The sequence below is a fragment of the Panicum hallii genome, chromosome 1, assembly GCF_002211085.1.
Source record: "Panicum hallii strain FIL2 chromosome 1, PHallii_v3.1, whole genome shotgun sequence".
NCBI classification, from domain to species: Eukaryota; Viridiplantae; Streptophyta; class Magnoliopsida; order Poales; family Poaceae; genus Panicum; species Panicum hallii.
Window position 1 is genome coordinate 35,354,079 of NC_038042.1, and position 27,651 is coordinate 35,381,729.

Consider the following 27,651-nt stretch of genomic DNA (forward strand, 5'->3'; position numbering starts at 1 on the left):
AATTCTGGTGCTACCTGTGCCGCCGAGGTAGAGGGAGCACCGGGGATAGCGGTCGGCTTGGCGATGGACACGACTTGTGGATGATAGAGTCGCCGCTTGCCGGGGAGGTAGGAGATTACTAGTGATTGTGGTGGGCGGTGGCCCTAGCGGCGACGGTGCCACTGGAGTCGGTTGGAAGGTTGGGGTGGAGGAGGCTTGTGTGACAAAGATGAACTACGAACGACGAGAGATACGCTAGAATCAAGATGAGATGCGGAGGAAAATAAGGTAGTGATTTTAAGTGAATTACGTATGTGAATGGTATTATTTTAATACTAATGGAAAAATACTTTTTCTGTGGTTATCTCCGTGAATTAAACGTGGAGAGGCGCTTAGAGTTTATACGGTTTTAATTTGAAAAACCTTACTAAATCCTACCAAACTTTAATTTAAAAAAAAGGGTCCTGAACACCCCCACAAACAGGAAGAGGACAGCCCACAGGTTGATTCAGTTTCCTCCTCGGCTACTCCCAGGCTTCCCAGTCGGGCTGTCCCCTTCGACAATCCAGAATCGACGCCCTCATCTTCCCTTCCCCCGTGCTCCGGCGCTCCTGTGCTGCTGTGCATCCCCACCAGCCCTGTTGGCCTCGTCGGCAGCTGCCTGTAAGCACGCGAAGGCCGACACCCACCTGCCAAAGGGTTTCTCCCCACTTCGACGGCGAAGGGGGGAGTGAGAAGCACCGGGAGGATGGCTAGCGTGTACATCCCGGTGCAGGGGACAGAGGAGGAGGTCCAGGTGGCGCTGGACCAGCTCCCCCACGACGCCTCCGACATCCTCGACATTCTCAAGGCGGAGCAGGCCCCGCTTCACCTCTGGCTCATAATCGCGGTACGTTTCCCCTTCCCATCTCTCTAATGCTCGCAGTCCCAAGAATTTCCCAAGGCTCCTTGGGATTGTTCGGATTGCTAGGCCTTCTTGATGCGGGAATTGCTTCTATGCGGCAGTGTCGTAGTCGCCCACCCTTGCCTCCTGCTGCTTCCCACGATTTGGACTGGAATTTCTAGGGCTAGGGTCTCGTTTTAGTTTGTGCTTCCATATGGCTTTGGGTTGGGTGGATTCAGCTGATCTTGATGATTGCTTTTGAATTATTAAAGTACGCTAAAGTGGTTGGTCAGATTAGCTCTGGTCTGGTTCTGCACGGTGAGCATTCGCAGTGAGGGCAGATGGTATTGCCGGTGATGTCCCAGAAATCACAACCCAATGGCATCAGTGAAATAGCACCTTAGTCTTGTTTGGACATATAATTTCTGTAGTGGAAATAGAGAAATAATGTAGGGGTTGTGCGGGTGTGGAAGATACTTGTTCAAGAGTTTCATTGGCCTACTACAAACATTGCATTGTAGCTTCACCTCTCGGGCAAACCACTAAAAAAATAAACAAAAGCCACCATAGGTTGACAAGAAAAGCAATTTACAAGTAATGTTGTACCTTGTAGCAGCATTTTCGTGGTGTCTCATGGTTGTTTATTCCTATATCCTGCCTCTAAAGATTGCATGATTGGTCATGAGGTGAATCTTGTGCCTACAGACATGCTGGTTTTCTTTTTTAATTTTCTTGGTTGTTTTTTCAATAATCAATCTTTTATAAATTAAATATGCTTAGTTAGCTGAATTTTTTTATTTCTTGTTAATCTTCTTTTCACACAGAGAGAATACTTCAAGCAAGGAAAGATAGAACAGTTCCGTCAGATTCTAGAGGAAGGATCTGGCCCTGGTCAGTTTTTCTTTAGTGCTTTTGTACTTTTTATTATTACACCAAGAATATTCGATTCTGCCTTGCTAGTTCTTATCTTGACTGTTGCTTGAAACCCCCAACCTTTTTATCTGTATCTTGTTGAATCACCATTTGTCTTTGCAGAAATTGATGAGTATTATGCCGATGTGAAGTATGAACGGATAGCAATCCTTAATGCTTTGGGTGCTTTCCATACTTTCTTGGGAAAGGTTGAGAGAGCACCACAGAAGGAAGCACATTTTAAAGATGCCACTCAATACTACAATAGAGCGTCAAGGATAGATGAAACTGAACCTTCTACGTGGATTGGAAAAGGTTCCACTTTTTTGAACATTTTAAATCTCTCACATATATTTTGTTCTTTTATAGCTTGCTGTACACTGTCACGTGGTTGTATGATGAATGACTAACCATTGGATGCACATGGGAGGAAATAGGAAGAGTCCTTTTGTAGTTACAGCTCACTACTACAAGTAGTTGCTACATCATAGTTTATTCTTAATGTGATTGAACAGCTATTATTGTTTTGATAATGTTGCCTGATATCTTTGTTGATTTTGGGATAAACTATATGTGGTACTTTCTCTGATTCAAAATAGATGACATTCTCTTAAAAGACATGCCATCTAGAAGTTCTATCACTATCAAAAATAAATGACGCATCACTTTCCAATGTAGTATAAATGAGTCAACAGGGCCATTTGATTCACTCTAATAATCCTTGCGCACAACTCTAAAATTTCATGTATTTTATTTTGGATCAGAGGGTGTAATTATTTTGGTTAACTGTATTTACCTTTGAGCATGTATGCCCAGCACCATGATTAGAAGTACCTTCATTGCCTTTTTTCAGCATATTACTTCATTTTGGATGATTACAAATTACTCCATAGTCTCTGTTGATGTTCTTACCAAGATTGGTGCTTTCAGTATGCTGATTTATTGATGTTACTCTGCAGGTCAACTCTGTGTGGCCAAGGGTGAGTTGCAAATGGCATCCGACTCATTCAAGATTGTGTTGGATGAAGATGGAAACAATTTTCCAGCTCTACTTGGTCAGGTGATTTTCTTTAGGTTGGTGAAATGGTCCTCATCGTAGTGAAATATGGATACTTTCAAATTGTTTCTCATGTGTAGGTAAATGCTGATGCATATAGTTTGGACTTGGTTTGTTATAATTTCAGCCAATGGGAAGTGTCATCATGATATGTGTTTCTACAAAAGTTTAATCACATCTTAACTGTTGAACATTTTATTTTAATTCCATGCCTTCTCATAGTTTGTTAAATTCTTGCTGTTTCATTCAAACTAGCTGTTCCTTGTCCTATAACTCTTTAGCATGTGAGAAATGATGGCATAACTTGCTTGGATGGGTTCAAGAGCAGGGTTTAATCGATGCAGGGGAGGCCTTTTTTGCCCCCTTTTATTTCTTGTTTGATCCCAGTAGACTACATTTCCCCTTACATATGCGGAGTTTGTAATAATACAGACTAAATTATTGGAACTGATTAAGAGAAGATTAGATTCCTAAGGATGGCTTCTAAACAATCTTTACTAACTAACCTAACATCTGACGTGATAACTAAGGCTATTATTTCTACCGTATGCTGTGTGCTGCTGTTATAGTGACAGGACAGCTTGTATTCTGGGCACCATACTAGATGCTGATAAACAAGCTTTGATGTTTTTTGTTTTCTAGGCACCATAATAAATATATCATCATTATTGATATATTTGATATTTATTCATATCCTATTTTAATGTTCAAATTTGTTGTCACAGGCTTCTGTTTACTTTTTAATGGGTGAAGCAGAGCAACAGCATAAAAAATCCCTGGAGCATTACAGGAACGCACTAGATCTCTACAAGGTTGGATAAATTACTTCATTGACCTTTGACAGTACTGCATGTTTATGACATACTGACATTTCCTGTTGACTTTTGTACACTTAGAGAGCTTTGAGGGCCTATTCCAATTGTCCTGCTGCTGTAAGGCTTGGTATAGCCTTTTGCCGATACAAACTTGGACAAGTAGAAAAAGCTCGGCAAGCTTTTCAGCGTGTTTTACAGGTAAGCCTTGTCTCTTTCATTGGGCAGAAATTTTGGATCTAAGGTGAATACAGTGCCTTCACCAATTGAACTTAACTTTACAGCTGGACCCTCAAAATGTTGATGCTTTAGTAGCACTAGCAATCATGGACTTGCAAACAAATGAAGGTATATTCTCTGCACAAGAGGTTACAATCGGAGTGTTGTGTTTCCCCCCTTGTTTCTAATTCAAGTTTTGCAACTTGCCCATAGCTGGTGGGATTCGCAGAGGAATGGAGAAAATGAAAAGAGCATTTGAAATTTATCCTTATTGTACATTGGCACTCAACCACCTTGCGAACCATTATTTCTTCACTGGCCAACATTTTGTGGTTGAACAATTGACAGAGACTGCTCTCTCTTCAAGCAATCATGGACTACTGAAATCACATGCTTACTATAACTTAGCCAGATCATACCACAGTAAGGTACATGGTGTTCTTTTACTTGTTTCTTTGTTCACATTTTGGATTCCTTTATTAAGAATAATTCCCCACACCTAGCCATGCATATATTTGATATTTAATAAAATGCAGGGGGACATTGAGACTGCTGGACGATATTACATGGCATCTGTTAAAGAAATCAGTAAACCACAAGACTTTGTGTTACCATATATTGGTCAGTTTCTTGTGCACTTGTTTCATCCTTTACATTTTTATGGTATTGCTTCATAACTTCTCAGCATACATGCCCATGCTCATCAGAAATGAAGACATATTTTATTATCTAAATTTCTCTAATTGGACGTATTCCTACTTGTGAGTTGTGATATTCTGATGCTTTAGATACATTGAATTTCTTTTAGTGGACTTGTAATGAGACCTACATGCTAACTAATTTGGTTAAATTGTTCAATTTTTAAGGATCCTCTTTGATTAAATTGTTCCCTAACATCAGCTACCTTGATTCTTCTTTATTTTGACCCTATGGTCATCGTAAGTGGACCAATATCTACTACTAGATCTGAGAAACACTTATATTTTTCACAGAAATATATATATTTTCTTTGAACTATATTACTGTAATTTCAATGACTTCATTTTCAAACCACAGCTCAATGAAAAATAATATGTTGTTTATACAAGTAGTTCTGGATATAGAAGGATGAAAGATGAAGCTTTTTCATTCAAAAAGTGTATGTTATATAATTATTTACATCAATTTGTAGGATCAGTAGATATATCCTCGAGGTGTAAGTCAGGTTGGTTCATGTTCGTATTAGAAGTCCATAATTAACATTCAAGAGTAGCAGCACCTCATGAGTCGGCACACACATGTCATGTCTATCTATGCTGTTCCTCAGATCACTGAGCCAACAGAACACTAATCACAGTATAATATCCTTATATTGTTAATAACTTAATGTGAGCGCTTTATTATCATAGTGGCCGTCCTTGTGTAACAAAAATTGAACAGCTCCGACTTCAGCTTGACGACAAACTAACTATATGGCATCCAAAACTATCATTTCTAATTTTTCAATCTTATCCCTAGGTCCACACATGACACATTCATCCTAGATTAGCAAGTCATTTTGGACTAGGAACACTTTATTTAGTTGCTGTTTATAACACAATATGACCTGAACCAGGACTTGGTCAAATACAATTAAAATTTGGAGACTTCAAAAGTTCACTAACTAGCTTTGAGAAGGTGCTGGAGGTACACCCGGAAAATTGTGAAAGTTTGAAGGTAAGGCATATTTATTTAATTGGACACTTATTTTCTGTTCATCTATTCGTAGTGTATTGTTGTATTTTATGAAACAAATTTTTGTTTATTCTTTAGGCTATTGCACACATACATGCAAAATCTGGTGAAACTGAAAAAGCTATAGAAACCTTCAAGAAAGTTACCAGGATTGACCCCAAAGATCATCAGGTACTCTCTCTCTCTCTCTGTGTGCAGGTCACAAGAAAGTGTGATTCTGGATACCAATTGTCCGAAACATGACTTGGACACTGATTTCGGCTGTAATATTTCTTTCAGCATTGCAAAATTATAATATTGTAACTGCTTCCCAAGATGATACTGATGTAATTTTCAAATGTTCAATCTGAATATAAAAGACAATGTTGTGACTGGAAAGAGCATTGTGTATGATTGTTTTGAAATGTGTATCATGTAGAGCTTCAAGAACTAGGCCCAGTTTGTATGAGAGGCTTCTTTCAAATACTGAATCGATGTCCTTCTATGGATCTTCGAATGCTGATCTAGGGTGCATGTGTGGATCTCAGGAAGTGGAATGAAAATTTGGAATGCTAGCTTCTTACAATTAGTATGTTACGGTCCATTCGATCTGCTCCACAAAAGACGCACACTACATTGGCCCTAATGTGATTTTAATTTCTGTAAATGTGTTCTGTTGCTATTGCTTATTTGTATATAATGACAAACATATTTTACTCGCAATAGTGATTTATCCATTTTTTTACTCTTGTAGTTGTGTCAACTCTAGTTACATGGACATTCATACCAGGCTTTAAATACGTAAAATGGACAATTGGCATTACTTTGTTGTTTAGCTGATTTTACCTCTTGACTATTTTGTGCGCCACTGTGCTATACTTTTAGGACTGACTAAAGTGATGTATCCAGTATGAAACATTACTGGATGATGAGTGTGTCAGAGTGATAAATCAAAACTTAATAAAGCTAAGTAGATGGAAGCGATGATAATTTTTTTTATTTCAGTATCAGATTTTATGAGTTTGGAGTTTATTCATTTACTTTGTGCTGTTATTCAGTCCTAGTTGGATTCTTTTCTCGAACACTAAACAGTCCTAGTTGGATTCTTGCAATCTGTTTTGTGGGCATGCCTCAGATTTTGTGGTTCTAATGTTTTGCATATAACCTAAGTCGATGAAATCACCTGCAGGCATTTGTGGAACTTGGTGAATTGTTGGTAGAATCTGACTGGGCTGCTGCTATGGAATACTTGAAGACGGTAAGCTTTTCAATTGGCTGTTTAGTTTTGCGTTTGATTTTTATTCGTTTGGCTGATACCATATTCTTGTGTAGTTCTGTATAAATTACTATGACCCCTTCCCATTCTTTCTAATCAAAAGATGGACATGATTCAACATAATTAATCATGAGAAGTTAGCTTTGAGAGCTCTGATGCCCTCAACTGTATGACTAAAGACATAAAGAACTGCTAGTGCTGCAGATTTATTTAATTCTATGGGCCTTCTGCATGGTTTTTTTACTGCCTTCTTTCTTTGTGCATTTTTTCTCTCTCAACTGTGGGGTAAAACAGCTTTACTCTCCCAGAATCTGAGTTTTTCCATTGTGCTGCATCATATGCTTGGCATGATTATACATGAAGTTTTAGGTGCATCAGCATGATGTAACATAGTAGTTACATGGGCTGGTGTTTATCTAAGTTAGTCTACCAGGTTATGCTCTGCTTCTTGTCATGGCTAATAATTTGTTGCATCTTTTTTACTTTATATCTTACTTAGCACTGATGAATTGTGCCCACTGCTTGACCTTGTTTTTGGGTCCACTGCGCACCCTGTTCTGCTTCATTCTTAGAATATGAAATCTTACTTAGTAGTACACAGGCCCGTAATCTCCTCAAGAAGGCAGGGGAGGATGTCCCCGTTGAGTTGCTCAATGGAATTGGACTTCTTCATTTTGAGAAGGGAGAGTTTGAGGTTTGCTTATACTGCACACTTGAATATTATTAACTATCATTGGTACCTGTCACTACCCTTCTTAATTGCACTTTCAGATGGCTGAACAAAGTTTTAAGGAAGCACTAGGTGATGGTCTTTGGGTTTTAATTATCGACGGGAAAGTAGGTAGCCCTATGGCCAACGGGAGTGTTCAGTATAAGGATCAGAGCTTCTTTCACCAACTTGAAGAGGAAGGTGTGCCTCTTGAATTACATCCAAATAAGGTCACCACACTGTTTAATTATGCAAGATTACTGGAAGAAATTCATGACTCTGTCAGAGCAAGCCTCTTTTACCGTTTCATTATTTTCAAGGTACTCCTGTTCCTGTCCCTTCTGAAAGCTCATGATGGGCAGTATTATCAGTCAATAAAAATTTTGCTGTGCAGTTTCGACTCATTCAACATTTTATGCATGGTATACCAGCATTAATTATTTTCCGTATGAAAGATAAAAGAATAGTTTTGTGTCAAAACTAGTCTGTGTCCATGAGAGCTTACATAGATGTTTCTGTTTTCAAATATTTGCACCTCTCCTGTTCACGAAAGCCTGGCGCCTCTGTGTCCATGAGAGCTTACAATATGTTCACCGACAGCTCATAAATATCAGAAGAACAAATGTTTAGGCATTGAAGTTGAAACACGAGATTGCATAAGTAAGAAAGGTAGTATGGAAAAAAGTTTACTGCTGAAATGTGAAACTAACAACATTTGTTACTGTGTTTCTTCCAAAGGTGCTGTCTACTTGTGAATGGAAGTAGTAATTGCACTGGCTTCCTAATTAAGTACTAAAATATATTTCTGTAGCATTATAATTATATTAGCTGGATTTCCTGTGCAGAAATGAAAAATTATCTCTTGCATCTTTCGTATTATGCTATAATTTCGTTCTTTGTTTTTTTCAATAACAGTACCCTGACTACATAGATGCCTATCTGAGGCTAGCCGCCATTGCGAAACAAAGAAACAATGTCCAACTGAGTATTGAACTGGTATGATCAACGCTTCTGTTTCTTTTTTTTTTGTTTAGTTGAGAAAACTATTAATGTTTTTGTTTTAGATAGGTGATGCTTTAAAGATAGATGAGAAGAACCCGAATGCGTTATCTAGGCTTGGAAGTCTTGAGCTCCAGAGTGATGAAACCTGGCTTACTGCAAAGGAGCATTTCCGTAATGCTAAGGAGGCCACCAAGGGAGATGCCTACTCTTTGCTTCAATTGGTACATCAGCTGATTTCACTTAAGGAAATGTGTTGACACTATGAAACAGGTTACAGCAGTGGGCTTTGAACCTTGCAAAGATTGTTCATTTCCGTCAGGGTTTCTCAGACTAAATCTAAATAAAACTGGTGCATCAGAATCGATATAAGTTTTAGTGGCTGTAGTTTCAACTGAGCTGCACAGACAATAGCTGAAGGCTATTCTTGCCTCTTTCGCCAAAACTAATCAGCTGGCACCAATCCACATGTCATTTCGGTGGTGCTTCTGCCCACTGGATAATAATTTGAGGTGGAACTGAAAATGTGAACTCCCTTAGTGACTCATGAATTAGTTGCTGCGCTTACAACAACAGACAATTTCACGTAGCATTTGCATGTTTCTTTTCGACAGTTCACATCCATATTGTTTACCATGCATACTTCTTTTTTATTTCAATTTATCAATTCTACATATATATTCTTCTTTTGATGAATAGTTTTCAATTTTGTTGAAGGGGAACTGGAATTACTATGCTGCTAATCGCCCTGAGAAAAAGGCTCCGAAATTTGAGGCTACTCATAGGGAGAAAGCCATGGAACTCTATCAGAGTGTATGCTATTTTACGCTTTCCTTTGCAATGTGTTATTTGTACCAGTTAAAATGGATGGCTCAGCTTCCCTATTATGAAAGTTACATTATACACTCTCAGATTCTTGTTGCATTTAAATGCTTGATTCATGTGGCACATCTTTTTTGTTCTTGCGTATATTAGTTTTCCCTAATGAAAAAAGGTTGCAAAAAAAAATCTTTATTGGAACTACTGGAAATATATTCCCTCTGTTCTGCTATGTTTGTCCTTGACCTCAGGAGAAAACATTTCAAATGTTTGTCCATTTAGGATATCAAGAGTGTAGTTATTGCAATATTTCCACTCACTACCCCTTATTAAATGCTTTAAAAAAATGAGTAGTTGGTTGTATCATGTTATTTAATAGGGGTATGGGTTGGGTGGTCATTTCACATTGACTTTTACTTGGAGCTAGCACTTACTTTCTTCAGAGCGCTTGGTGTTCTATGGAAAAACATAACTGAACAGAGGAAGCAATAAGTCCATCTGCTTTTGTAACTATTCAATATTCCATTGAGTAATCTGGGGCTTACTGCAATACAGCTTGTACGTCTCTACTGCTTATCCCTTATTTGTTTAGTAGTGCTTCTGGCACGCAAAATCAGTTCCTTGTTTTTCTGCCAAATGTTCTTATGTTAGCATCTATTTGCAACTCCAGTCACCACATATGGTATTTGATATTTCTAGCCTGCAACTGGATTTGAACTTGAGAAAAGGAATTTCTTATCTCAAATAGAGGAAACTGTCCTCAGACTTTGTTGCTTGCTGGAAATTTACATATTTCTTTTGGGAAATTGTTGGATTAATTGAAATTGAACTTTTGTAAGCATCTTCCTTTGCTTCAACTGGTCAAAGTAGCAATTTGGTACTACCTTTTGGTGTCCATTTTTTTATCCTTATTTAAAGTTGCATCAATAGCTACCTTTGTTATTTTTCATTTTGTAAAGAGAGATAACTAACTCTCTGACTTGGAATGAGACACCTTCTACATTGCAAAATGTCGCTTTGGATCACTGTTTAATTTCCTATCAGAACTTTATCATGTCGAAAGACAGGAAGTTTTGTTTAAGTGCCAGACTGATACTGGGCATGACATTATGTCGGCACATTTTACTGTTCTTTGGAAAAGTATAAATATAGCCTGTTATATCATATAGAATGGTGCAATTTGGCTGTCTTTATTTTTTTCTCCTGCGATCATTTCATTAAAGTAGAAGAAAGAAACTGTACAACACCGGTCCCTTACAAAGCTTTTTTACATCTAGTGCACCACTTAAATAATAAGAACAACAAGCCGAATTTGCTCAGCATTTGTCTTTCTTGATGCTGATTGCTCAGAACTACACCATAATATTTTATAGTAGCGGAGGTCACTTAAGTGCTAGTTTTGCTCACTTTGGGTATCTAAATCTATCTTCAAGCTGTTTACATCTGTAGTGTACTGTACATATTATTTGATACTTTGAATAGGGTGCTATCCGCAAAGTTCCCTTAGTTTATCTTGCCCTTAATGGATCCGTTCTAATAAAGTTGTACATTTGCCAGCAAGTACTAAAGCAGCACCATAGTAATATGTTTGCTGCTAATGGTATTGGAATCTTATATGCTGAAAAAGCCAAATGGGATGTTGCCAAGGAGTTGTTTACACAGGTCAGGAGGGATATAAAGTTCATTATTGTTCTATGTTGCTTCTGTATACAAACTTTAAAAATTAATTCAGCAATTTGAAATGTATTAGGTACATGAAGCCGCATCTGGAAGTATATTTGTACACATGCCTGATGTATGGATCAATCTGGCTCATGTATATTTTGCTCAAGGTCATTTTCAACAAGCAGTTAAAATGGTTAAGCTCTCTCCCTCCCACCCACATACATGAGCTGACAAAGTTACTAATTCATTCATGCACATAAGATTTCTGAGGCCATGTTGCTAATTCTTTTTTGTAGTACCAAAATTGTCTGCGGAAGTTCTTCTACAACACAGATGCAACTATCCTTTTATACCTTGCCCGAACACACTACGAGGCTGAGCAATGGCAAGACTGCAGGAAAACTTTGCTGAGAGCTATACATTTGGCTCCATCAAATTATTTGTTACGGTTTAATGTAGGAGTGTCAATGCAGAAATTCTCAGCATCTACTCTGCAAAAGACAAAACGAACAGTCGAGGAGGTCAGTACGTTTCTCTTTTTACCTTGTCTCTGATTATTATATAGAATACTGGCAATAAAACCTACAAAGTAATCTGTTAGGGCCTGTTTGGATCTTGTAGTTCCTAGAAGCAAGGTATTAACAAACGGTAGTTTTAGAAACCAAAGGCGAGCAAAACCATGTTTAGAAAAAAGAGGCCTGTGCTGGAGTTTCTAAAAGTCTAAACAGACTACAGTTTAGCAATGCCATAGTTTTTAGAAGTATAAGATTTGTTGCTTCCAAACACCATAGTTTTCCAAAACCAAAGTAGTTTATAAAACGGCAATATTTTTTTTCCAAAACTCCAATAGAATCTTGCATTCAAACAGGGCCTTACTGTGATGAAGCTATCTTTCCATGCATTAGTTTTATATGCTATGATATTGGCACACGGCATCGAAAACTAGCATCCATGCTTTCAGCCTTATTTACATGTAAACATAGATTGGATTTGCATAGATATGGGTATTCTATATACAGCTCTAACGTATGAAATAAAAAACCCTGATAATGTAATTTTTTCATCAAATTTGTCATTTCTTTTAATGACAGCTCTTGACATAGAATTGATTTTGACAACTTCATATTATATATTAAATGTCCATTCATCAGAAGCATTCAATAATTCCCTTTATACATTTTCTATTTTTAGGTTCGTGCCACAGTCACTGAACTTCAGAATGCCATTAGAGTGTTTAGTCTGTTGTCTGTTGCATCTACGTACCATTCCCATGGTTTTGATGAGAGGAAAATAGAAACTCATGTTGAGTACTGCAAACATTTGCTTGATGCTGCTAAGGTTCACCGTGATGCAGCTGAGCAAGCCGAGCAGCAAAATAAACAAAAAATGGAAGTTGCCCGTCAGATTGCTTTGGCAGAGGAAGCTCGCCGAAGGGCAGAAGAACAGAGGAAATTCCAGGTCTATCTCTTTCTTGAATTCTAGCTGCATTTACTTCAATGATATTATTTGCTGTTGAAGTATTTAGGTCTCTTTTTAATGTGGTGTTTTGAACAGTTAGAAAGGAGGAGGGAAGAGGACGAGCTAAAGCAAATAAAGCAACAGGAGGAACACTTCGAGCGTGTGAAGGTATTTTACATATTGTTATGCATAAATTAGAGGGAACTGTTAAAAAATGCTGATGTCAAAAATCAATACTCTATCTCATTAATTCTTGCACCTTATCATGCGTTTATAATTCTATTTAATATATGCTACTGGAAACCATATATGAAATAAACTACTTCATAGTGGCACGCATATATAAAAAATTCATTATTAGGGACTTTGAAGTATGAATTACGTTCTTCTGGTCACTTTTTGTTATAGTGGTTTCTCAATGAAGAGAATTCAACCACATTGAAATTATATATTCACCCACTACGAGGCTTTGTTGCTGTTGGTGTAGAATATCACTTTCTTGATGCTGCTGGTCTAAAGCCATTAATGAAATATAAGAAGGCATTCATATTATAAATTTTACTAGGGAATCTAAAGCCTAGCTCATGGTTCAAGGTGACATATTCTGAATCGTGATGTTTGGGATTGCACACTACTAAAATTATCTAAAAAGATTTGTTGCTTGCCAACTAGGCATTGTTTATTTTTCATGCAACTCATGCACTTACTCAGGATTCTTTCCCATCTGGTGGAATGCTGCAAAAATATTTGCTATGTGCCTTACTGCACAAAGTATGTTCTGATATTATATATATATTTTTTGTCAGGAGCAATGGAAAACATCCAGCCACATCCCAGGCAAGAGAAAAGATAGATCAAAGAATGAAGACGAAGAGGGGGGAAGTGAAAAGAGGAGGAGGAAGGGTAATAAGAGGAGGAAGGATCAGAAGACAAAGACGCAGTATGGGGAAGATGAAGAAGATGAATACAGAGATGAACCAGAAGCAGAAGATGACTATGCGAACCTGTCGAGAGATGATGGTGACAATTCAGAGAGAGCCCCAGATCACCTTCTTGCTGCTGCTGGTCTTGAAGATTCTGATGCTGAAGATGACATGGTTAGGGTTGTGTTCTTTCTTGTAAACAATTTATGTTCATTATTACTTTCCTATTTACTTTTTCTCCTGCTCATGTGTTTTTGTCGGCTGATACATCTAATATTGATAAGCACTCCATTGGAAAATTTAAATGTCCATTTATCTGTTAGATTTTGCTTTTGCTGTTTAGGTTCATAATCAGCTGCCAATTGCCTTACACACTGTTTTCTGCTGCAGGGACATCCTCAATCTGCAATAGAACGGAAGCGACGAGCATGGTCAGAATCTGAAGATGACGAGCCAGTCCAGAGACCAGCAGCACAACCTAGCCCGGGCGCCAATGATTTGAGTGAGTGAAAGAAACATAAGAGTGAAGATGATGATGTACATCATGTCGAATTGGAGCATAATGTAGAACTTTGCTCTACATATACACACAATCTGTCAGGGAGACTAGACATATACCCTGTAACCAATCTGACAGTAGTTCTGTATGCAAGATGACCTAGCCACCTAGGTAGTTTGTTTATCGCATCCGGTTTGTGGTGTTTATTAGATTTATATATAATAAACACGTAAACTGTTCCTTTTACATCGGGAACCATGTTTGTTTTCGCTGACCTAATTGCCATGCATAGTATTGCAAATGTCAGCCGTTTAGTCTGCTAGGGGTGAATGCCACGGGAGCACCGGGACTAAATACAAAGCGCTCGCCTTTGTATTTAAATCCAGGTGCTTCCAAAGTCACTAGTAAGCTCTAAGAATGATAAGGAGTTTAAGCCATTTTTTATGCTCCCTTTTTGCTTATGTGCCACTAGTCCATGCACAGAAGTATTTGGTTATTAGGTGCCAATTGCAGGCACGAGGTGTCCACCCACCTTTGATGGTTTATGGTGGCGTAACATATGCTAGTGAGTTGAAATGCACCCTAATTGTTATCTTTGTGATAACATGATAAAACAATGCCCAAACCTTCTTTTAACATTTCAATCGTAAAACTAAAATGCCACCTCTTTCACTAAATTTGAGAAAAATTTAGTTACTTAAGTGTATTGAATAATTTTCCTCATAGTCTTGAAAGCATTTGTTAAACCTCATATTGTTAATTTGATTTATTATTATCTTAAATGTTTCTTTTGTCTTGTTATATATATTTTACGGAGCAGATCTATCCTTAGTTATTTTTGTTTAAAAATTTTTAAACTTCCTCGGCACTTGATATCAGCACGAAGTATGGCTTCTACTCTCTTTAGATTTGGGAATATGTATCCCAAACAAATTTTGACTTCGTCGTCTAGATTAGAATATACATATTTATTTATTATTTGTCACACACCCTATTGCTCCATATTATTTATGCTCCAAAGTTATTAGTTGCCACTCAATTGCTATGGCATCTCGAAATATGGACGACTCGTCCTATTGCACTAAAGCATACTAAACCTGCCGTCAGGGGTGGAGCCAGAACAGCCTTGCAGCCCGTTCAAGGGGTTGGGTCACTTTTGATGATGCTAGCTTTGCTTTGCTCTTCTTTTTCGGACACATTTAGCGTGACGCTCGAACCTTATTCCAAGATGTTTTTGCTGGTTCAAAAATGGACCGGATGCTAATATTTTTGATCTAAATACTACATGATGTACAAGAGAGCACTGAGCCGTGCTGCAGCACGCCCAGCACGGGCCTTAGGCTCCGCCCTTGCCTGCCATAGCAGCTCATGCACTTTGTCTGTATCTTGTGATGGTTCTTCCCTTGTTCCTATTATTTTTGTGATGATAACTATATTCAACATTTTTTAACATTGCCATTATAGTTTAGTTTAACTTGCTGACCGTGATTTATGTCAATTGTACTAAGAGAAACTTGGATTTCCTTTAAAACTATTGGGAAAATAATTCTACCTATAAGCATGTGTCCAACAATCTTTAATTAGTTAGGCAAAATAATTCTAAAAGCCATCAAACATACGTATTTTTAATAAATCCATATCACATTCATGAGTGGTAAAGGAACAGCCGGCGATATTCATGTGAGAGGAGAAAAGGAAAGTTAGATCTAATACAAACATATATGGAACTCAGGTCAGGAAGATAGTTCCCATATTTTCCTATCTTTAATTTAAAAATATATAAATAAGCATTAAATCTATTACTTCATAGTAAATAATATGACCATGGTCATCTTGAAATAACGTAGCAAAATATCTGCGAGGGAAGATGTCTGTATGGAAGAAGCGGAATGAATGGCAATTGATGTTTTTTTTTCTTTTTTAGCTGGGTTGTGGACTCTAATTTAATAGATCTTTGTTTATATGCATTGTAACAATTACAACAATTATAAAACCGACATGAGGCCATCTATATGGAGGTAGTGGCCTAATAGCCCTAAGCCTTTTACTTAGATAGAAGAGAGAATTTAATAGAGAAAATAAAAGCAACTACTAGTTAGTGGACAATCTATTTATATGTTTCAACACATGTGCACTAAACATATCTATATGGCTTGTGAATTCATATAAGCTTCAAAAATTTAACATAGTTCATCGGACCTGTTTATGTATAACTGATATATATATATATACACACACATATATAGCAACGAGATATAGTCAATTTTTTTTGAGAATTAGCTATAGGCTATAGCCATTGGAGGTGTCATGACTCGTGTCATGACTGTCGTGTTTGAACCGTTGGGAAGAACAAAGCACCAAGCGGCCGTTGATCCACGGAGCAATCCAGCCGTGGTGGAGAGGGTCGGTCATGCGCTCGGGCCGGCGGTCAGCGCGAGCCGAGCCGCTCGGCTCGCGCTGACCGCCCTCCATTTCGAGCTCGCAGCCGGTCTCCTGACCCGTTCCCCAATCCCAACCCAATCTAGACGAAGAAACGAAACCAGGCGAATTCGCTGCCGCGGCAGGTAGAAGCCCGCAAACAAAGTCACGCGGCTGCTTTCGGGGCGCGGCCGTGCCCGCTTTTCTCCTCCTCGACGCCGGGGCGGTAGTGGTAGGTGAGAGCTGTGCCCGCGTGCCGCCGTGCCGTGGGAGCCGGAGAGCCGGAGATGCACAGATCGGGGACGGCGATGGCGTGGAACGTGTTCAAGTTCTGCACGGCGTTGCGGGGGTTGGGCTCCATCATGATCCTCCTCGTCCTCGGCATCGTCGGCGTCACCTACTACGCGCTCGTCCTCTGCAACTACGGGCCAGCGCTGCTCGCTGCCACAGGGGCGCTTGACGCCCTCGTCGCGCTCGCCGTCCTCCTCCTCTTCCACTTCTTGGTGCGCCCTCAACCCGTACTTTCCTCTGCCTCTGGTGATTCTTGGCGTGACTCAGTGGTTTTGGCGCTCCATTTCCGGATCTTTGGGTGGAGGCGTTGGTTCTTTGATCTTTATTTAGAGATTCACCTTGTTGGATTACCTTTCTTACTTTTCGATGCATTTCGAGCATGTGGTTTGCTGCAGCTCTACTTAATTCTTTTCATACTGTGATCCTTTTCCCGTTGCCTGATATGCCAGAACTTAACTGCAACATGTTTTGTTTGTTTGTTGATGCAGCTTGTCATGCTTCTCTGGAGCTATTTCTCTGTTGTGTTTACTGACCCTGGTGGTGTTCCACCAAATTGGAGGCCAGATGTTGACGAAGAGAGGGCCGAAACTGCACCATTGTCCACCACAGAGCTCAGTGATACAGGGAGTCCAAGGATCAGGTACTGCAGGAAGTGTAACCAGCTAAAGCCACCTCGGTGCCATCACTGTTCTGTTTGTAAGTTTTATCCCCAGAACTTTAAATTTGGTTATAGATTCAGGCGTATTTAGTTCATGGCCAAACATTGCCACGTCATAGTTCGGATGCCTGCTGTTTGGTCCTCTACCAAAACTGTGGGACTCCATTCCTTTGATGCCAAAGGTGTGGTGAACAGGGCAAAGTTTGGCAAATAAGTTTGGCAATGTTTGGCCATCATCCAAACATGCTCGAATGTTAACACAAACCTCTTTCTTGTGGAATACCTATGTTTTTAACTGATTTCAGGTGGAAGATGTGTGCTTAAGATGGATCATCATTGTGTATGGGTTGTGAATTGTGTTGGGGCACTGAACTACAAGTTCTTCCTTCTGTTCCTGGTAGGATGCCAAACGCATTTTCTGCACGTGTTTGAAGTATACGTTATTTAGCTTATTTATTTATGCAACAAATCTTTGAGCTATGTCCATTAGAGACCAACATATTTATGTTCAAAAGTTTTCTTTCGTCTAGTAGTGGTTCACTTTTTAATCATTTAGTTCATGAATGAGAATACTGATTTCAATTCCATAATATAGAATATCCAAAAGCGAAAGAGCTATGTGGATTTAAAATGCACACTGTGTGAATGGCTGAACTTGTTAAATCAGCTGCCCTTGGTTTGTTGGCCAGAATGCCAGATTACTTGAAATGTGATTGCATATACCAACCGATATAATTCATATCAAACTTTATGCTATGCATGTTCGAGCGAAAACAAAATGCTATGCGCCTTGCATTTTAATTTCACTATTTGAATATACCAGCAGTCCTTTGCAAATATGAATATATAATATTAATTTTTATAAGCCCTGATGGTCTGTGAGAACCTTTCAAAAGTAAATTTGAGGAGAATTTAGGAGCTTGTGTAAAGTATCTTCTCTTTGCTCCACAAAATGACAACACCATTCTAGGTTTCTGTTGATTGTAGACTTCACCAATCGTGTCTTGGGTCAGAAATGAGTTATGTACTTCATAGTTTAATACAATATATACTTTAGTAGCACACTGCTTCTGATCTTAATATATACTTTAGTAGCGCACTGCTTCTGATCTTAATACTATCAGCAGTGATGATTCAATCTACTTTTTCATTTATCATTTCCATTCAAACTGATGTGTTCATAGGGAAAAATCAGTCAACCTCTTGTTCACAATACTTGTTGTTTTAGAGTTGGGCACAAGAAATAAGGATGTGGATAACATGGCCCTCTTACCCTTACTAATATTCTCTGAAGTTTGTATGCACAGAAAAGGAAGTCATTAATGGTGCAATTATAGGAGCGATAAGACTGGAAAAAGCACGCCAAATTTCCTACAAGTTCTAGTATTTTGAATATTGAAAGTAGGCTAAACAATAAATACTTTGATCGGAGGGAGTGTATGTCATTGGTTCATTTGAAATACCTTACTTTGAGGCTGGCATGGTGTCTTCACATCAGAAAGTCAATGAGAAGTAGTTTGGCATATTATTTTTTTCCTTGAACATGCAGTAGAGCTGCATAAATCATTATATTAAAGAAGAAGAGGGGGGGGGGGGGGGACCTCGAGTACACCACATCACCCCACAGGGTTTAGAGATTACATGCGCGCCTGCAACTTATACAAACATGACATAAAAGCAACACTATTCACTAGGGACCGTGGCTGTCAAGAGAAAAAGTCCTTGAGCCCCAGCCAGCTCCCAAAGCTGCAGTTCTTCTGCAGCAAGCAGTAGGGCCCCCACTAAGCTAGGCGCTACTCCATAAAAAACACAGCGGTCTCGGTGCTTCCATAAGGTCCAGGGCTCCAGGCACCAAGGATGACTAGAGAATTTAGACCCTTCTACACCTGGACATTAACCATATTACTTGCCCTATTCCACCAATCATCAAAGCTTTCCTCCTCTGCCAAGGGTGTTAGATCTTGGAAACCAGAGCTAATATGTTTGACATATTAGGATCTGGGAAAAAAATGTTTGAACAGATAAAGGATTATTTAAATCAGTTCTTCTTTTTAAAAGTACATTTCATTTTGGATCATAGGTGTCCTCAAGTTATTTTGTTGTCTTCTGTACAATGCAGTTCTACACTTTTCTGGAGACGGCACTTGTTACCCTGTCCTTATTGCCCCACTTTATTGCTTTCTTCAGTGATGTTGAGATTCCAGGAACTCCTGGAGCACTTGCAACCACATTCCTGACCTTTGGTAAATATATTCTTTGTAGTTCATTCTTTCCATTTAATTCTTTTGCTTGGAAAAAAATTGAAGACACCTTGTGGAAACTTTCCCTTTCCCTTTCCCTTGCAGTTCTGAATCTGGCCTTTACTTTGAGTGTCCTTGGTTTTATGATCATGCATGTATCACTTGTTTCTGGTAACACAACAACAATTGAGGCAAGTACCTAAGTATTCCAAAATGTTTCCCTGCTAAATATGCTACAGGGTGAATCTGATTTGTCACGCTAAAAGTGCAGGCATATGAGAAAAAAACTACTCCATTCTGGAAGTATGATCTTGGCCGGAAGAGGAATTTTGCTCAGGTCTGGCTTTTTTCAAGTCTTTATTTTCACTCTAAATCTGTGATGATCTGATCAACCAATTTGACAATCCACCAAAAAAACGTTTCTAATACATTCTGGGCATAGATCAGATTAAGTCACTCAGAAAAGCTATATGATTATTGTTTTTTTGCATTGCCCATATGAATGAAAGAGAAAATTGCCTTGGCACTTGCACTGTACAATTTACTACTTAAATTAATACATGCTGTGTTCGTATAATTGTTTTATCACATGGAATGTATGGGCGGTTTGACTGTTTAAATCAATTTTATCTAGTTCCTAGGGCAATTTTATTGATATAACATTTGTTGCAATTATGAGTGCCAATTGCAATGTGGCGTTACCACTTATCGATGTATCACGAAACTGTCACCACCATCACATGTGCATCCCAGTTGATGCAATGCGAGGATCTGAAAACCTGAAGTGTGAAAAGTACAGAACCTGGACCGGCTCAGAAAACCAATCAGTTACTGACGTTATATCAGCCAAATTCAAAACTGACTGTTAACCGGCCAAAATTTACTACCAGTGACCGACAAGCAAGCCCATTAGAATTCAGATGTTGTGTAGCTAACAAATATTTACAACTCGAGCAATCATCAACCTTTCTATAAAAGCAACCATCAAACCTTTCTATAAAGAAAAGCAACCATCAACCTTATCGGCAATCAATGGACACAAAAATATTGAACTTTGCCATGTCATCTAAATGAACATCATCAAGTCTTTACCTTCTCTGAGTCTCTAGTTTTGTACTCTTTGAGTAGCTCGAGCTAAAGGAAGTATGAACTGTTGACCAGTAGTTTTAAATTTAAATCAGAAGTTTAAATTATAACCTTTTGTACTGGTATGGCCAGCTACACCTGATGTTCTTATTTCTCATTCATACTTCCAAAATTGTAATCTCCAAAATCTGTATGACCATCCATTTTCTAGTCACAGTGATTCCTTGGCACAATCAAAGCAATCTAGAAGGTTAACATAATACATGTGTAGCAAGTGGTGTTGGATTTTCAATGCCAATTGCCATGAATTAAGAAGTTCATGCAATTCAATACACAATCTCCTAAAAGAAAGCATACAATTCTGTAGGAGTTAGGACTGACTTGGGCTTGGGCATCTTAGGAAAGCCATTTTTTTTGAAAAAAAAATTCTATTAGTATACTACCTCTTGGAACTTCAGTTGCTATCCATTCTGTTTGAGTGCCATATAGCTTTTCCTATTCAGTTCTTGAACTAGTGGTTACAGAGAATGAACAATCTTGTGTATATCCAAGGTAAAGGGCAAGAGAGTCTTTCAAAATCATCCAATGAGTAAGCAGGACAGTGAAGTTAGAAATCCACCTTTGGTCGTGAATTCTAACGTGGAAGATCCAATTCTCTATCTGCATGGCCAAATTAATAATTCAGTACAATTCCTAATAGTGAGTTCCTGACAACAAGTATTCATCTCAGCTTCGATAGCTTTAACTTTTTCCTATCCATTTCTGATGCATTGATATCTCTTAGCATGTTTTCTGATATCCTGTGCTCCATGATTTATTCAACCCATGTTTTGCTGTCACTGTATGCCTGTAGCACACACTGCTTTTGTTATTATGAAATGTTTTGTTCTCTAACATATTCCGTTACCAGGTTTTTGGAAACAACAAGTGGTATTGGTTCATTCCATCATACTCAGAGGAGGACTTAAGAATAATACCAGCTCTACAGGGCCTGGATTATCCTGTCAGATCAGATTTTGATGGGCAAGGGTTCTAATTAGATGAGTTCGATGTGCCCAGTTGCCCTCTGTATAACATGTTTGATGTTACAGCCATGCCTTCATTACCGGACAGTGTCTCGTGATGGTCGGTCTTGTACAACATCCTTCACAACTAACATCAGTATGGCTGATCTACACAGTGCGATGAATGTAGAGGTATATATACGGGGGCATGCGAATTCATTTCTGATGCCTAGTAATGGAAGAACACGCGGGACTCCCCTGTACTTGTCACAGGAGTGATCTGTTGTACATTTGTTTTATGAATCTGAAAGAAGCTTGGAAGTTTTTGTGCTAGATGTATCAAGTAACAGATGCACAAATTATTCAAGTTATATTCTATGAACACTTGGTACGATCTTGTACCTTGGCTAGAATATTTTTTCAATAAAAAATATGATATCTAAATGAAATATTTTATATTATTAAAGCATATTAAGGATGATTCTAGTAACAAATACCTTATATTATCTGTCCATGTAATATTTTATGTATAGGTAGTCAAAGCTTAAATGTTTGACTAACACAAATTTTTGCAACGACTTTCATTTTCCTTGAAAGTTTGGAATACAAATTTTTGAAACGACCTTCATGTACCATTGGGCCGAGCATTCTTTTTCGGGCTTTCGCCATCTGTGCACCATGTCCATTGCCTAGTTGATTGTCTTTATTCCTATGGTTGCTCCATATTTCACATTTTAATGCTATTCATCACTGTCACACACGGATGGTTAGGAAAACCTCGTCTCAGACGATTTTTGAGCTGACCATTCTCTTTTTTTCTTTACAACTGAATTCCCGAGGACTTGGACTTACCACCTCGTACTAGTGACCTAAGCTACTCCATCCGTCTTAAATTATGATTCATTTTGACTTTTTAATATATAAATAGTTTTTTCAATGTATCTAAATATAGTATACATCTCGATGCATAGCAAAATATATGTATGCAGAAAAGTTAAAATATGTAATTTGTAACGGAGATAGTATCTCGTAATAATGACCTAACCTACCTCAACTTTTATCTGGGCTTTCCCAAAAAAAACCCTGCCATCTAAGCCTTCGTTCCTTTCCTTTTTTAAAAAAAATGATGATATATATTGTGCACATCCACATACCGCAATAGTGTTTTCTAAGTACCAACTGATTAATTAAGTGATATGCTATTCTAGATATTTCTCCTGTTAGTTCATTTTATTAAGTTTTGGGTAGCTTGTGTCATATTTTGAAAAAAAAGTACTAAAAATTAAACTAAAAAGTGTTGGTGGAGACCCAAAGGGCATCAATTCACACATCTCATGTCCAGGTAAAAATAGTACTTCGAACTCTAGCCGGCAGGTGTCCCCAGTTGCCTGCTCTGCAACAAAGGACTGAAACAACTGTCGCGAGTAGCAACATGACTGTGTTTATTATTGTTGACATTGCTGGTGCCACGGCCGAACAGTGGACCTGGTGTCGCATGGTTGATGTTGGATTGTTGGTGAACTCATCTCTCCTCTTTGTTTTCTTTATTCCCCTTATCGATGAGGGCATACTCCCAACCATGAACCATCCAATACATGGCGTCACAGATGCACCTGCATGTAACGACGGATCTTGAGCTTTTGGGTAGCTGCAGAAGTTTATTTGGACCTTAGTTTATGCTAGAAAATTAAAATGTGTATCGGATCTTTTGGAATTTGATGAAAACCATAACATTATTCTCCGATTACACATTTAGTTTTCTAGAATAAAGTAAGGACCAAATACTTGACGATGAATGAACCACGCCTCTTAGTCACCTGATGAAAGACGACCTTGGATTGCTTGGTAAATTATTGCTCCCATGCGTGCTGGATTAGTCAAGTAGGAGTGCACACGCATTTCGTCGAACACGTCTTGTGCAGTACCCATCACTTGACTATGTGCCTATGGCACGGGGCAAAAACTATGTCTCTCACGCTACAAATCCACGACCCACGCGCGGCCCATTGCATTCTTCCTTCTCTGGCTGCCTCAATCTCATACTCGCCGCCCACGATGGCCTAGGCGCGGTGTCTTCTTCCTCGGTCGCTATCTCTACTAGTCCCGCCATGTCTAGGTTAGGGTTAACGGTTTGGGGGTTCAGAATTCGGGTTGCCAGGGTCCTCGGGGAGGTCCTGGACTCCTAGCTGTAGAGGGAAAGCTTTGGGTGGAAGGCAATGTAAGAAATATAGCCCCATTAGGTTATTATTGTAATTTTGGTGATTGTATGACAACATAGTCAATAGGACTAATAAGTTTGTGAGCCCAAGTTTGTAGGATCTCTAGATCCTATGGATGGAGTTCAATTTATATACAAAACAATCCAAATTGCAGTTAAGATGCCTAAGTTGCAGTGAAAAACCACAGATTGGCATGTCCAATTGACTGCAGCAATGATTGGACAAGATGTAGCATGAAATGGGCGACCGGTTTAACCGACGCCACTAGTTTTGAACCGATCGGTGCATTGGTAGTTCAATTGGAGATCAAGTGCAAAAAACTAAATAGCATCGATTGAGCCGACGCTATAAGAAGGGACGCGTCGGTGCAACGAGGAGAAGACATGGTGATCAAGTGGAAAAGTGCCAGAGGCACCGGTTGTGTGGCAGAACCGTTTGATTTATTTTGGCTCAAGCGCGCTAGTCATCGCTATACAGGCGATCCTAACTCAACGCACTTCAAACGGAACTACCCATTGGTCTGTCGGGTCTCCGCCCGATGCAACCACGGTTCAACAGGATCGAAGCAGGTTTACCTCGCACGAAGGCGAGTTTACAACTGCACAATAGCTCACCAACTTTTAATTCACAAAAGATTAAATATTATTACAAACTGTTTCAAACTTAAGTATACTTATACAAACATTGTTTAAAAACCACAAGCTATGCAAGCTTGGGTAGAGTCACAGCGGAAGAAATTAACACGTGACTACCACGTCGCGAAGGTTGACACCATGTTCAGCCCGAAACCTGGTGTCATTCCGGAGGGTTACTGCCAGCCGGGGACGGATCCCACTCCACGGACCAGCCAAACGGAACAGAGATTGGCCATGCTGGACCATCCGTGGGGTTCTCAAAGGTCATACCTGAAAATATGACTAGCAAGACTGAGTATACTAATACTCAGCAAGACTTAACCGGAATCGGGTATACTTAGCCCATAACTAGACCATGGAGGATTTGAGAGGCTCTGGTTTTCTTTTGCTGAAAAGCAACAAAGAGTATGATCGAACTTTCATATTTTAGCTTTCAAATTCTAGTTTCATTAACCATTCTAGGTGCTTAGATAAGCACCTATACTAGACAAGCAAGGTAGAGATTACATCCATCAAGTTTTTTTTTCCAACAGCAGTTATTGTTCTTACTCTATATGGCAGAAGGAATAAGCAGTCTCAATCTCCGCGATAAACGGACGATTCTGAATCGAATTTTCAAACCTTGCAAGGGTAAACCTAACTCACGCCTGGAACATCCAATGATCATTCCGAAGCAACCGTTTGCCTTTCATTCCGACTCGTGGATCAGGGCCACCACAAGCGACTGTAGGACCATACGCACATCCAATGTGCAGGACATACGTCTGTAGCGCGACTACATGACCGTACTCCTGTCCGTTGTGCGGAACGTACTTCCGCACATCGGTGCGTGTGAAAAACCAAATTACGAGTGGTGGGAGGTATATCCACTCCTCGGGCCGATTGGTTACTAGGCTTACCGCTTTCCATATTTCACGGCATGTGGCTAGTACTTTCAAACGCTTAGCCACCACTATCACACACTGCGACCTTATCAACTTTTATCAACACAGATGGGGTAACCTTTCAAGTCATGATACTGCACATGACTCCGTCCATCATCCTTATAGTGATTGCAGAATAGTAAACATTCAACTCCTATATCGCACGAGTGATCGGAAATCACCCGACTTCTGCTGGTCCTATTAGCAAAGCATCTATTCGATAAGGACTCAGGCTCAATGCATAGGTTCCTAGTATTCATGCATCTAGGGTTCCATTTCAACTCCTAGACTTAATGCAAAATATAATATATAAGCATAAAATTGTATAAATGTAATAATTTGAAATACTGGATTATGCACCGAGGCTTGCCTTCTTGAGTGGGGCTGGGGGCAGGGATGTCAAGATCTTCCGAACTTTGGTTCGGGGCTTCAGTTAAAGTCTCAACGACGCTCGCAGGATCTTCAGAAATCCTTTGCTCGGTTTCCGGGACTAACTCGTAGTCTCCGTCGTCGAGTGTCGCTGACTCTACATGATATGCAATAATTTAAATTAGGTGGTTCTCCAGTTAAGTATTTTATTTCACGATAAAGTTGCAATCCAACCAATTGATAATTACAACTTCATAAAATAGGAGATTTGAATTCAAACTCACTAAGTATACTTTAATTCAATATCGAATTACTTGATTTAATAGAATTAAGTCAACAAGTTTGATTTTTATTTTGAAATCCACAAAGGCTCTAGCCTTGAATTTTTGTGGATAAGATTTCTTCTAGTGGATGAGCTTATTGTGAATTTTTCATAATTTTCTGACAATAGAAACTAAAGTGTTTGAATTAAGTTCAAATTTCAAGTTTAAATGCAAACCTTAAACAAAACAGTGTTGTAAATTCCTAAAATATTTACTATGGACTACTTTATTGTAGAAAATCACATGGTAACAAGATATAAGCATGAAAACCTTAGTAACATGCTTAAATAAACTTTAACCAATTCAAGCTTGATTTGTATAATTTCAAATAAGTTCAAGCTAGAATGCATAAATTAAGGTGAAATTTTTACACAATCTTACATATACCTTAAACATGCTGAATACCAAAAATCACATGAAAATAAGCTAAAAAGCAAACGTTATACACAAGATACCCTTTTGTTAAACTTTAAAATAACTCTAAACATATTTGGTTTCAAACTGAACTCCACTAATAAAAGCTGTAGAGCTAGATTTCAGGAGTACAACTAAATTAGTTTGGCAATTTTTGGAGTTTTCTACAAATGTCTATCAATTTTACAAACTGACAGCTTTTGCAAACAATACTAAATGAGAAACTTGCAGAGGGGCCCTCAGATTTTTGCATATGGGACCCTAAAGTGAAAAACTAAATTACAATGTGGCCCTTGCCAGGTCAAGACGGCGGCCGTGGCATCTGGCCGGCGTGTTCTCGCCGGCGGCGAGGTTTTGGCGAGGGACCAACGGGTCCTACATGATCTACGGGACAAGGTGCACACATTGGTAGGTGATGGACATAAGGAAGGGCGGCGGAGCATGGTCGTCGGCGAGGAATGGCGGCGGCCGTGGCGGCGCGTTCGTGTTCCCGGCGAGGGGCCAGCGAACGTGGAAAGGTGAAACGTGCACGAGCATCGTGAAGTCATGGGGATGCTATTCCGGTACCTGCTTCGGCCGGAGGTGGAGCGGAAGGGGGTCGTCGACATGGGGGTGGCTCGGGTTTCACCGACGGCAATGGCGGCACAGGATTCACCCGATTCCGATCAAGGAGAGGACAAAGCTTAGCTAGGGCGGGTCGAGGGGCAAGCAGGGGCGGTGAGGAAGCTTTAGGGTGCTGGAATTGAGATGGAATAGGATGGGGCGGCGAGGAATTCTGGTGGACGGCTCGGTGCTCAGCTTGTCGCTCGTGAGGAAGAAGAAAGGGAAGGGAAGCGAGAGAGGCTTCGGTCAGGGTTTTATAAGGTGGCGCAGTACGGTAAAGAGGGAGAGAGTAGGCGCACAGCCGGCCACAGACCGACAGCGCCGTCGCCATGCCCCGTTGGGCACCCTCGGCCGTGTGGCGGCCTCGGCACCGGCGGCTCGACGTGGCGGGGCGGGGGAGAGCCAACAGGGGAGGCGCGGGCGGTGGGCGGGCTAGCAAGGAGCCACGTGGGGTGGAGGAGGGCGGCGCGGGGTCGGCGAGCAGCTCGGGAAATGGCCGGCAGCGGTGGAGTCATGGGCGCGAGCAGAAACAGAGCAGGAGAGGGACTGGAGGTTGAAGACAAGGG

General features: G+C 39.7%; 2 protein-coding genes across 5 annotated transcripts; both read left to right on the top strand.

Moving 5' to 3' along the window:
• The first annotated feature begins 471 nt into the window (after positions 1-471).
• On the top strand, positions 472-14,208 carry LOC112882243 (protein CTR9 homolog). Of its 4 annotated transcripts, none has more exons than XM_025947257.1 (24): positions 472-868; positions 1,687-1,753; positions 1,898-2,089; positions 2,734-2,834; positions 3,557-3,643; positions 3,728-3,844; positions 3,928-3,991; positions 4,076-4,290; positions 4,399-4,483; positions 5,457-5,557; positions 5,654-5,746; positions 6,744-6,812; positions 7,432-7,524; positions 7,602-7,859; positions 8,455-8,535; positions 8,604-8,762; positions 9,256-9,351; positions 10,915-11,019; positions 11,108-11,215; positions 11,319-11,543; positions 12,214-12,480; positions 12,577-12,648; positions 13,287-13,583; positions 13,794-14,208. In XM_025947257.1, exons 1-24 carry the CDS (start codon positions 728-730, stop codon positions 13,911-13,913), a joined length of 3,213 nt encoding a protein of 1,070 aa, XP_025803042.1. In that variant the 5' UTR covers positions 472-727; the 3' UTR covers positions 13,914-14,208. The 4 variants fall into 4 exon arrangements, 3 of the variants coding, with proteins under 3 accessions (XP_025803042.1, XP_025803055.1, XP_025803049.1); XM_025947270.1 differs by having other exon boundaries at positions 12,361-12,480; XM_025947264.1 differs by having other exon boundaries at positions 474-868; positions 13,287-13,577.
• A 2,091-nt stretch (positions 14,209-16,299) lies between these two features.
• Positions 16,300-21,990, top strand: LOC112893183 (probable protein S-acyltransferase 14). Its single transcript, XM_025960384.1, has 7 exons — positions 16,300-16,823; positions 17,100-17,307; positions 17,575-17,666; positions 19,389-19,512; positions 19,615-19,700; positions 19,781-19,846; positions 21,506-21,990. Exons 1-7 carry the CDS (start codon positions 16,608-16,610, stop codon positions 21,629-21,631), a joined length of 918 nt encoding a protein of 305 aa, XP_025816169.1. The 5' UTR covers positions 16,300-16,607; the 3' UTR covers positions 21,632-21,990.
• The last annotated feature ends 5,661 nt before the right edge of the window (positions 21,991-27,651 follow it).

Bases quoted from the DNA above. Each gene is read 5' to 3' on its own strand.
- LOC112882243 (XM_025947257.1), top strand. From the start codon at position 728: ATGGCTAGCGTGTACATCCCGGTGCAGGGGACAGAGGAGGAGGTCCAG. The intron at 2,835-3,556 runs GTGATTTTCTTT...TTGTTGTCACAG, and splicing joins TTCCAGCTCTACTTGGTCAG to GCTTCTGTTTACTTTTTAAT. The intron at 4,291-4,398 runs GTACATGGTGTT...AATAAAATGCAG, and splicing joins CCAGATCATACCACAGTAAG to GGGGACATTGAGACTGCTGG.
- LOC112893183 (XM_025960384.1), top strand. From the start codon at position 16,608: ATGCACAGATCGGGGACGGCGATGGCGTGGAACGTGTTCAAGTTCTGC. The intron at 17,308-17,574 runs GTAAGTTTTATC...AACTGATTTCAG, and splicing joins GTGCCATCACTGTTCTGTTT to GTGGAAGATGTGTGCTTAAG. The intron at 19,847-21,505 runs GTCTGGCTTTTT...TTCCGTTACCAG, and splicing joins GGAAGAGGAATTTTGCTCAG to GTTTTTGGAAACAACAAGTG.